Source organism: Solanum lycopersicum, chromosome 5 (genome assembly GCF_036512215.1).
Source record: "Solanum lycopersicum chromosome 5, SLM_r2.1".
NCBI lineage: Eukaryota > Viridiplantae > Streptophyta > Magnoliopsida > Solanales > Solanaceae > Solanum > Solanum lycopersicum.
In genome coordinates, this window is record NC_090804.1 from 67,673,126 (window position 1) to 67,684,880 (window position 11,755).

Sequence of the window (11,755 nt, forward strand, 5' to 3'; positions counted from 1 at the left end):
TAACTAAATAAGACGGTAATAATTTATTATGTTACCCTTTTTAATTATTAAATATTAATAATTTAATACATAATTAGACACTGTAATTATATCAAATATTAGTACTCTACCAACTTCACACTAGACCGCTTTACTAGTTTTTACTGTTTACTCAAAACCTAAAGATTAAAGTAACCGATTTACGATTATAGCTATTTGATTTTAGTTTTAGTTTTAGTCTTGTTGGACTATTTTATTTTAGTTTTAGTTTGTAATTGTATGTCGTATCATATGCAAGTTGTAAAGATCCATAATTTGATCAACATAAAAAATTTCATACTATATTTCGATGGTATGTAATTATAGCCTTCATACTATATTTTCTTTTATTGATGCAATTTCTTATTATCTTTCTTGTTTTACTAAATCAAAGTTCTTAGAGAAGTGAGAAAATATATAATATTTTAGGATAAATTGAAAATTGAATCGATAATAATCAAAAATCGATATGAAATATTTTATTTATTTGTTATTGAATTAACATATCTAAAAATTGATAAATCGAACGGATAATACATAAAATCGAATGGAACTTATGAGGTAACCCTAGTTGGACAACAATTAAGGTACTGAACAAAGAGGGGTATAAGAGTCCAAAAAAAAGGAATTTGGAAAAACTTAAAAAAGTAGAAGGGGCGTGCATATGCCTTATTACAACAAAATTAGTGAAAACTTCGAATCGCCGGATTTTCTCGCCGCCGGCCGTTTTCCGACTAGTCCCTACCATGGCGGAGGAAGATAGTGATTTTCTGAGCTTATCCGATCTAGAATCTGAGCTAGATTCAATCTCTATCCCTATGTTCTTCGACAAAAATCGCCATATTTGTTATTTAGAGATGATGCTTGAGCTACTACCTTCACCTTACCAATCGCAGGAGATCAATCGTCTCACTCTTGCTTACTTCGTCGTCTGCGGTCTCGATATCCTTCGCTCTCTCGATCGCGTACGTATTTCTCCCGACCTTTCAGTTCACCGTCGATTAGATATCAACAATGTTTTCTCTGCTCTCAGAGAAGTGAAAATATTTATATTTTTGTCTATATGTAGTTAATACTGTTTTTATCACAATTGATATCTGTATTTGCTTCACAATTGTTATATTATATATTGCATCTGTGCTGTTTATATGACGCTTTTATAGCCAAAGTCGTTGCTCAGATACCAAATGTAATGTTCTAAACAAAATAAACTCAGATAACTCAACCAAATTCAATTAATATCGCATGAAATTGAATTATCGAGCTAACCACTAATAGAATTATATCAGAAATGAGCCAAGCAGTCCGACAAGGACTCGAATCACAATGAAAGCAATAAAAAACACCTAAATGAGAAAAAATCCAGATATGACTAATCTTCACTCCTATCACAATAATGAAATCATCACCATACCTGAAAAGATGAACCCGATGTTAGGTGAGTGATTTAGGAAGTTTCCGTGGATCACAATTGAGATTGATTGAGAAAATTGTGAGGATATAGAGAAACTAGAATTGGAGAAAGAGAGAAGATGAACACGAGAGAAGATGAACACGAGAGAAGAGAGTATCCTACCAGATTTATGCCTATTCTTTCTTGTTGAATCGGTTTTATATGTGATGACAGGATTAATTTGAGTCGTTGCTTACCTTTTAATCTCGTCATCCACCCGTACTGACTAACTTTTGAATTGTTAATCCCTGTGCTAAACTTCCATATACGCTGGTGTTTGAATAAGTAATCAGCGCAGTACACCCTACTTTTTAGATAGTGCGAAAATAAAATTTAATGCAGCATAATCAAATTTGAAGCTGTTTGCAAACTGGAAAAGCCTAAAATGCAATAATGATCTAAGTTTAATGTTTAGTAAAGCTGGCTAGCAAAAGTGATATTTTTATTGACTCCAGGTTGACAAAGAAGGGGTGATTAATTGGGTTTTGTCACTGCAAACTCATCTGCAAGACGAAGCTGAACTGAGCAATGGTATGGTTCAGTTAATGTAGAGAAGCGACTTTGATTAGTCAAGCAGGCCTTCTGTTGATAACATTTGAAATTTATTGGGACTTCTGGTTTCGTGCAGGACAATTTTATGGGTTCCATGGTTCTAGAAGTTCTCAGTTTCAACCAAATGACTATGGGGTACAAGAATGTGGTTATTATTAACTATTAATTGTTGTTGAGGATAAAAAAACTGATCTAGAAAACTTATTCCTTGGGACTTACTGGTCTTATGGTCTGTACACAGAATGCGATCCCAAATTGCAGTCATTTGGCAAGTACTTACTGCGCACTGTCCATATTGAAGACTCTTGGTTATGATTTAACACTAATGGATTCCATGTCAATCATCAAATCAATGAAAAATCTTCAGCAACATGATGGGAGGTACTTTTTATGGCCTTCCTTTCTATTGTTTTCAATTCTTTGATCAGTGCTTCTGAATCTAACATGGCCTCCTTAATTTGTCTCTAACAAAGTTCTTTGTTCTTTGTTACTTCATTAAAACAAAGAAGTTCTTTGTTAAACTTCAAAAACTCTTGATTTTATACGCCATTCCCCCCCCCCTCCTCTCTCGTAGCACGTATGGTAGAAGGTAGAATGGTAAATGCACTCTGTACCCAGGCACCAACCCCATTGGTTCTCAATTTGGAGATATTATTTTCTTATCTTAATATCAGTAACTAGTAAACTTTTGTCCAGCAAAGCATGTTGAAAGAAAATGAATGAGACAAATAGGGGTAATACTATTGGGAAGTCCTACCTCGGGAAAATGGTATACCCCTTTCTAACCTTTACAGACCACCACTTCTGTTATTAGCATTCACAAAGTAGAGCAGCACATTTCAGCTGGTAGGCGTTGTCTATGCAGCATCATATTGATCTAGCTAGAAGTCTGGCATTTTCAGAAAGACAGACAGAACCATCTACTGTTCTAAAACTGAAGCTCCCCATAACCAGGACCTCAACTTGTAAGGATCATGTGGTAAGCACTGTTATGTTAGCTAGAACCATGGCATCTACTGGTCTACTGCAACTAATGCTTAAACCCTTATCCATTTATACCATTGTAGTTCACCAGGGAAAGCTTCATTTCTTTTGTATGCTACAAGTGAGTTCTAAAACTGAAGCTCCCCTTAACCAGGATCTCAACTTGTAAGGATCATGTGGTGAGCACTGTTCTGTTCGCTAGAACCATGGCATGTTCGATGAGTTACAATAATTTTTTAGCTGTTCATGATTGTCAACTGTTAAATGGTTAATTTTTTCAAGAACACTAAAATGTTATCAATTAGGAGTATGGGCTAAAAGGTGAGTGAATGAAATAGAGGGACCAAGTGTTACTCAAGTATGTTTGGGCCTTATTAGTAATATTGCTGGCAAAATTAACCTGCCCAACGTATTTCCTCATTCTCTTCCAATTACTTTTTGATAGAGAATCTATACTTGAGAGTTCTACCCTTTATTCCTGTCTCCTGAAGCTAAGAGTTTGGACATGTGGCATCATCAGGCTCCTTCACCCATACTGCTCAAGGCCACATCAACTGACCATACTGGATGACGAATTTGTATCTTTCTTTCTCTGTGTGCTGCAAGATCTATGTACCGAGTTAACATTTTCTTAGCTCACAACATTAACATTTTTTCAAATTGCTGTGTTTACTAGAATTTCCACAATCAGGCCCTTATCTACTCTAGGAGTATGATCTTCTTTGCTTATTTTCTACGAAAGCATGATAAGATCCAATAGATTAGACCTACTGGAATGGGCTAGATTTAATTGGTCAACTGATTAGACATCCTTAGAAACATTAAACAATTGCAGTTGGAAAGCTAGTACATACAGATTGTTATATGCATCATTGATTCTGCCAATATGTCTTGAGAGCTATACCATTAGACACATCTTTTACATACAAATACTGATAAAGCTCCTGTACACATGTCCCAACTGTGAAATTAGTTTGTCATATTTCTTCCACCCTCATTTCCTTATCCACAACATATTGAAAAACTTTTACATGCAACTGAGTGTGCCATAAGAATGACCTCAGAAGATATGGGTGTTTATTTATTCCTATTTAGGTTCTTTTTATTAAGTACTGCTTTTTTTTCTTCAACTTGCAGCTTTATGCCCATTCATAGCGGGGCAGAGACAGACCTCCGCTTTGTATATTGTGCAGGTATAAAGATACTCTGCTATTGAGCTTATTGAACTTAAATACTTTTAGAATGAAAATTGATTTTGCTGATCTGCATACCAGCGGCAATCTCTTCAATGTTGGAAAACTGGAGTGGCATTGACAAAGAGAAAGCCAAGGAGTACATAATAAACTGTCAGGTATATGAGCATCTGTTTTCGCTAAATTTCTTGTTCTGTATCTTTGATATGTTTAGTTTATTGGTTGTAAACAAACCCAGTTAAGTATTTATTTTTATATAGAGGAGGTGCGCTAGCTGTCATAGACAGGACTGGTATTAGGGAATTTATTTACTTCCACAGACCATTTGAGCATTCACATCCTTCATTTGAAATTTAGATTTTGTTCAATATTTGTACATTCTCAATTGCAATTTAAGGCTGCCACCTGAAAAACCTCTTGAAACTTTTCAGGATTTAAGGTCTTAGAAACGGTCTAAGTATTATAAATGACACCCTTATGATAAATAAATCTCTCATTCCTTAGGTTATTAATGAGAAGAGTCAATGTTATAGATTCATCACTTGATATTTCATATCATTAGAGTTTTCTTTTGTACTGATTTATTGGTAATGCTTCTCATTTCAAATATTGTTGTCTGGTTCATGCAGTCATACGATGGTGGCTTTGGTTTAACTCCTAGTTCAGAATCACATGGTGAGTGAATACACCCATTGGTGCATCTTGTTTGATCCCTAGTGTTTACCATTCATGCAAGTGATGTCCTACTCTTTTGATGTCTCATATTAGAATTTTTTAATTTGATAATTTTATTACTAAACAGTTCATTTATTCCTTTTTTTTTTGGGGGGGGGGTTGGGGGGGGGGGGTGGATTGGTGAGAAATAAACTATTGCAAAGTTCATCTTAAAAATCTAAAATGGGTGGTAGAATTAAAAGGATATTAGGCAAAGCACTTAAGTGGCTCCTTCCATTTGCTGGGAAGTATGTGTATCATTCAATAGGATGATATGTGATAAACATCAGTTAATCCAGCTTGTCAAAAAGGAAAAAAGAAAAAAAAGATAAATAGATAAGCGCATCTTTGAATGTTTCCTTCTATGGGCAGCCTGTCAATCGGATTACATATTTTGAATATCTTGAACTTCTTATAAATCATCTATCTTTTCTGATCATTTCCTTTTATCAACTTGGGTCAATAGTTTAAGTGGTAGAGTGAAAGATGATTCATTTGCCTATTAATATAATAGTTCTCATAGAGGGTGATTGTTTAGTATCACAGGTGGTGCCACTTTTTGTGCTGTTGCATCTCTCAGATTGATGGGATTAATTGAAGATGATATATTATCGAAGAATGTATCCTCTTGTTTCATAGACGTGCCCTTGCTTCTAGACTGGTGCCTACAGGTAAAATTTTATCGAATACTGTGTGAACGGTTTCTTATATTGCTCTGCTAAATATGTTTTTCAGTATTCCTCCAAAGATATCAGATTAAAAAAAGTAAAGAGAGTGTAATGTAGAACAAAGTAAGGAAGTAGGAAAAAAGATCTCCAGCAGCGATGACTATTTGTCAAATTTAATCCTTAAATCTGGTCCTTTGACGGAGAAATTGTCCATATGTCTTGCATTTGGTGTAACGCAATGTTGCTTCTTGCAGAGACAGGCAGCCACTGATGGTGGATTCCAAGGTAGACTAAACAAAGCTACTGACACCTGTTATGCTTTCTGGTGAGTTTGAATTGCTTTATCTAATAGATATCATTTTTATTTCTCCTGGCCTGACAAGTTGATATTCTTGATTAGGGTGGGAGGAGTTTTAAAGATCTTGGGGGCTCACAAGTTCATCGACTATGAAGGCTTACGTAAATTTCTTTTCACCTGTCAATCCCAGGTGCTGCGGTTTCTCCTCTTTCTTTTTTCTCATCTATGATTGCTCGAACATTAGCACCGACCTTTTTCAGCAAGCTAAAATTCAAACCTTTTTTTTTGTTGTTGTTCTACAGTATGGTGGTTTTGGTAAGACTCCGGAGCAGCTGCCAGATCTTTACCATGCCTACTATGGATTTTGTGCATTTAGTATGTTAGAGGAACCTGGCCTCAAATCGATCTGCACTGAGCTGGGTATAACAAATGGACCTGTGCAGCTGCTATAAATCATGCTCCACGCTCATGATCACAACGATTTGCAAGGCTCAGGTACAATTAAGTTGCTTGGAGATAGAATTGATACTTTTTATCTATTTCTTTTCGTCTTTTCCGTGTATTATTAAATTATAGCATATTTGATTCAAGATTTTTTTTGGCATTGATGATACAGCTTTATTTTCACCTTGTTTTGTTCATTTGAAAGTGATCGCTTAATTGTTGTAGCATTTTTGACATTTTGCTCCGAGATAGTGGCTTTGTCACAAGTAGTCGCCTATCTAATTATCGGTTTTTCTAGTGGTAAGAGCGTAACACGTGATATGTGGATTAAGTGCATGTCATGGGTTCGGATCCTGCCAACAAAAGCCTAGTATTTAAGCGGAAAATAGTAAGTGGGCTCATTGTCCATCAAGTTTTCGACCTTGTACAATTGGCTTTCGGGGATCTGTTGGTTATCAAAAAAAAAAAAGATTCTGATTAATCATGGTTTGCGGATCTGTTGGTTATCCAAAAAAAGATTTGGATTAATCATGGATCGTGGAACCCTACTTTGTGGAATTATACAAGGTATGTTGTGGGTCCCCCTCCAGACTACGTGGAGCGGTGGTGACAAGTTCACAACAGACGACCTCATGGGTGTAAAGTGTACTCACAATCATCAATCCACAATCAAGTAAGGTTATTTAACTCATAAGCTAGTCAATACATTAGTTCTATGTGTGTAGTAAAATTTTCGATTCGATAGAGTCCTCCTCGTCTTCAAATCTTGGGTCCACATTTACATGTAAAACTCATGAAAAGGAGGATACACTTTTTATCCTTTGTATTTTTCATTTTCGAGATATGAATTTTAGACTTCTGATCAAGGATGTGGGGTTATTGTTCATTCCACCTCAACTTTGTATTTTAATCAAGGTGTCTTTCATTTTCATTTTGATGATTCTATTTAGTAATATTTTCATTTGTACTTATATAATATAGTAATATATACATAAAGAAAAAGGTTGGTAAAGGCAAATGGACCAAATGATTCTTTAAGGTGAATTTTACCTTTCGGTCTGCGACACGAGATATAATCACGGGTAAGTGTACATGTTTGTTCTTTACAGAAAATGCCAATTTTTCACCACTCTCCACAATTTATTATTTTCATCTCTCCTACTTTTGTCATTATGTTTTAGTTGGTACTTTTATCTTTGGTCCAACTTTTATATAATTTCACTAAAAATGAAAAGTACTTAAAGAAACGACAAGTTGTTAATTCAAAATTCTGATACACATGAATCCATATAGAGATGTGATAGAAAAGAATCGAATTGATCAGGCTTGATGATAGAAAAAAGTAAATCAAAATTAGTATTTGATCGTAAAAGAAGTAGGGTTATGGACATCATAATTATCTATCTAAATCAAACATTCAAAATATATTGGGATTATTGAAAATGACATAACATTTCTGGTCATAGTTATCACCTTTTATCATTAAGTAGGGATGTTGAATTTGAGTTTAAAAAATGGACACTATTTTGATAAAGAATGTTTTGTTAGATTTTGAGTTTGAACTCTAACAATAGACTCTTTTCATATGAATTTATTTGATGCAAATTCATTAATATATTTCAGATGTTAATTGGTGAGTATTTAAAGGGGAAAATGTATTTATTTTCATTTTAAAGTTTTTTATTAGACGGGAAAATTTAAAAAGTGAAAAAAGAAGGCTTTTCTTGATCTATTTGTCTCAGTTTTTTATTAAAAAAAAGTGAAAATGTATAAACCCAAAAAAAATCAAGAAAGTGCTTTAGTGGTGGGTCAATCAATTTTCAAATGAAAATTATACATGTGTTAAAGAAAAGAAATTAGTGAAAGATCATTATGATTCAAGAGCATGCATAAAAAGATGGAAAAGTAAGAAAATTTCAACCACAACCACAATATTCTCCGTATAATTTTACAAGTGAATCTGAATAGAATAAAATATACATAAATTTTACTCATAAATTATGATGTATAGAGTGTTTTCAACATACTCTCGGCTCAAGATTAAACAATCGAAACTAACAATGTGGGTTCATATTATGGTAACAACTCGATTCGGTGAAGGAACTGATCACATTGAATTTCATATACACAACTTTTTCTTGCATTTCTATCATTATCTACTTGAATTCATGATCTTTTTATTACATGAAAACAATTTTTTTTTCTTTGGTAGTGTTGTCATTATCTCCTTGAATGATTACAGGTGTATTTTTGACTGAAATTGAATAGAAACAAACCAACCCCCCACCCTCCATCAAATAACCACTTGCATAGTGGAATCTGGACATTATTTGCAGTGAAGCAGACTGCAAAGAATGTTGTTCCCCCTTTGAAAATTTCAGAAAACATTGCATTGTGAGTATTGTGACTTGGCTTTTATTCATTAGCTTTACCTTTAACTTAACTTCATTCAAGTATGATAACAGAACTTCACTCATAGTCTAAAATACAAATAAAAAAATGGTCAACTTTTAAGTATCAGATTATGACTCATCACTTGTTATGCTAACACTTTGTAACTCTGTATAGATATCATGCAAGAAATTCCACTAATATTGCACTATGACTAGGCTTTTAGTCATTAACTTCACCTCTTAAATCACCAAGATGATGCAAGCAAAATAAACTCATATACTAATAAAACAAAGAAAAGTGAGTCATTCTCTTTAGTACAATCAAATGGATGGGTTGGTTGGTGGGGGTTGGGGGTGGGGGGATGAAACAAAATTTTACTCTTGTTGGTTCACCTGTTGGATTGGAGGTGAAGAAGCTAAAGGTAGTACTTGTGAAGAGCTTGATGAGTGTTGTACATGATGTTGATCAAGTTGTACCTCTCTGTTCTTAGGGAAAATGAGTGTAATGAATGGTCCACTATTCTCCTCATGATCTTTAGACAGCTTTGAACTTGATGAAACTTCAAGATTTTGATCAAATCTTCTACAAAACTTGTCTTCTGCATCTCTCAAGAATTGAAATGTTGGTGGTGGTGAAGAATTAGACCTTATAAACTTATTAAACTCAGCATCACTTGCTGATTCAAGAAAAGGGTTGAAACTAAAACCATTTTTCGACATAACAATAGGGCTTAAAGGTGGAGTAAAACAAGAAGGTGAAGCAAGTGGTGTTAAAAAAGGAGTTTCAACATTTAGACATAAATCACTCAAACTTCTAGTTCTTGATCCTTTTCTACTCTTGGATTTACCATCTTCAGACTCTAAATCCTCTTTAGTTTCCTCTTTGATAGTAAATAAAAATCTTGGTGGTCCACAAAGTCCCATAAACTCATCATCCATTGTGTCATCTCCAAAGGGTTTGAACCAAAAATCACTACTTGAATCCACATTTGACCCAAGTTGAAGTTGTGTTGGTTCATGGACTAATTGTGTATCAGATGAACAAATTTCTTGGGATTTTAAAGCATTGGAGGGAGGAGTCAGAGAAGTTGTTGAAGGTTTACCACAAAACATAAAACAAAACTCTCTTGCTTTGCTACTATTGCTATAACCATCTTCAAGATTTGTTTTAAGAATCCTATTTTTCCACCATAACAAGTAGTAAAGCTCAGCAATAAGAGCTAACAAAAGACAACCAAATACCACACTTAAAGCAAGTCCCACTGAGCTTAAAGATTTCATCTTTACATCTATTTGAACCAAAATCAAGAAACAAAAAGTAAAAATCCAATCTTTCACCTCAAAGATTTCATCTTTTTACATCTATTTGAACCAAAATCAAGAAAACTTAAAAAGACACAAAAATAAAAACCCAATCTTTATATCTATTTGAACAAAAAATCAAGAAATTAAAAAGACACAATAAAAATCCAATCTTTCACCTCAAAGATTTCATTTTTACATCAATTTGAACCAAAATCAAGAAACTAAAGACACAAAATAAAAATCCAATCTTTCACCTCAAGATCTTTGCTTTGAATGAAGAATTGGTTCAGAGAGGAAAAAAAAACAGATGGAGACAGGTAGTTTTCTTTAGTGAAACTATAGTGAAAGCAAGAAAACAAATTCAAACCAACAATTATTAAAGAAAAGGACTAAAAAGTAAGAAAAGATTTTGCCTTTTTGCTGATCATCAACTTATTGAATGATGATAGACATGTTATAGAGAAAAAAAACAACAAAGGTTTATTACTAAAACACCCATGGAATCTAAGTTAGCAGATGTGGACACGCTCATTAACTTTAGTTTTTTTAATTAGAGAACTAATAAAGCTGATTTTGGGGTGTTTATTTAATTAGAGTAGCTTTTATTTTTAAGGTAAATCTTAACTAAAGAATCGACCAGAGGGTTGCTCTAATGGTAACCACTTCCCATCTCTCTGCGTGAGGTCATGAGTTTGAGTCCCTAAAAAAGTAAAAAAATAAAGAATGAAAGCACCTAGAAAGAGATTAACAAAAGAACGTCTTTTGGTTTTAATAATATTGAGTCTTGCTAGAGATTTAAATGTCAGCGAATAAATATAAGAAACTTGGAAGTACTTAAATAAAATGACATGATTCATAAAGATTCACATATCTTACTCAATTTGCTTAGAATCGAGTCATGATGTTATTTTTCATAATAGTGATTTTGCACGCATTTAATGTTCTATAAAATATATATACTATCTCATATATCTGAATAGACCTCAAATAACTCTTATTGCTAGGTAAACTAAAAAGATATACTAATATTTCTCATCTCTATTGTAATTTTGAACTCCTATCTCCCATAACTATTACTTTACTTCATTGATCATTATCTCACATATTCATTGAATTCAAATGAGTATTAAGAGTGAGGATTGGAGAGAGTGGGGAAAAAGTAGGTAAAAACCATTGTATAGTTTCTCTTATTTTTGGTACAATTTGAGAAAAACTTGTCTAATTTATAAACTTTATAATAGTAAGGTCACATCTCTCTAGAGATGTTCACATGGGCTCACTTAGAAAAGTGCCCTATCTTTCATCAATAGTCTCTCTCTTTTCCCCTTTCCTTTTGCCATTTTGTTTACCCCTCCTTTTCCTCATCCTCTTTCTTTGTTTTCTTTTGTTTTTTAATCCGCGCAATATTCGTTTTGAGCCTCAATTAATTTAGATTATATTATAAAGTCTTGCTTTGAAGGTAAAACGCTTTCTGTCTATAATGATTTCATTCTTGACTCAAAGTCGTAACTTTTAATAAGAATGGAGGAGTAATTATACTCGCGCCACACTTGTAGTTGGGAGTAGCTATTCTAGTTCATTTACATAGTGTTTGAAAAAAAATATGAGGTTTAAGTTATATATAGGTAAGAATGCTAGGGTTTTTGACAAATGTTCAACTTGTATAGCAAATATAACATATAATATACTTGAAAATTTAAAATAGGGTAGAAAAGGATGATAATACTAAAGTG

At 33.6% G+C, this 11,755-nt stretch overlaps 2 protein-coding genes across 2 annotated transcripts; one reads left to right on the forward strand and one right to left on the reverse strand.

Annotated features, from left to right (window-relative positions):
- The first annotated feature begins 652 nt into the window (after positions 1 to 652).
- LOC101263319 (geranylgeranyl transferase type-1 subunit beta) lies at positions 653 to 6,507 on the forward strand. Its single transcript, XM_004239739.5, has 11 exons — positions 653 to 983; positions 1,927 to 2,002; positions 2,100 to 2,158; positions 2,265 to 2,404; positions 4,145 to 4,200; positions 4,282 to 4,358; positions 4,830 to 4,875; positions 5,461 to 5,585; positions 5,837 to 5,907; positions 5,983 to 6,070; positions 6,183 to 6,507. Exons 1-11 carry the CDS (start codon positions 765 to 767, stop codon positions 6,330 to 6,332), a joined length of 1,107 nt encoding a protein of 368 aa, XP_004239787.1. The 5' UTR covers positions 653 to 764; the 3' UTR covers positions 6,333 to 6,507.
- Positions 6,508 to 8,860: 2,353 nt separating this feature from the next.
- LOC101263027 (uncharacterized) lies at positions 8,861 to 10,453 on the reverse strand. Its single transcript, XM_004239738.5, has one exon. The coding sequence runs from the start codon at positions 9,996 to 9,998 to the stop codon at positions 9,093 to 9,095; it is 906 nt and encodes a 301-aa protein (XP_004239786.1). The 5' UTR covers positions 9,999 to 10,453; the 3' UTR covers positions 8,861 to 9,092.
- Between the last annotated feature and the right edge of the window lie 1,302 nt (positions 10,454 to 11,755).

Bases quoted from the DNA above. Each gene is read 5' to 3' on its own strand.
- LOC101263319 (XM_004239739.5), top strand. From the start codon at position 765: ATGGCGGAGGAAGATAGTGATTTTCTGAGCTTATCCGATCTAGAATCT. The intron at 4,201-4,281 runs GTATAAAGATAC...TCTGCATACCAG, and splicing joins CCGCTTTGTATATTGTGCAG to CGGCAATCTCTTCAATGTTG. The intron at 6,071-6,182 runs GTGCTGCGGTTT...GTTGTTCTACAG, and splicing joins TTTTCACCTGTCAATCCCAG to TATGGTGGTTTTGGTAAGAC.
- LOC101263027 (XM_004239738.5), bottom strand. From the start codon at position 9,998: ATGAAATCTTTAAGCTCAGTGGGACTTGCTTTAAGTGTGGTATTTGGT.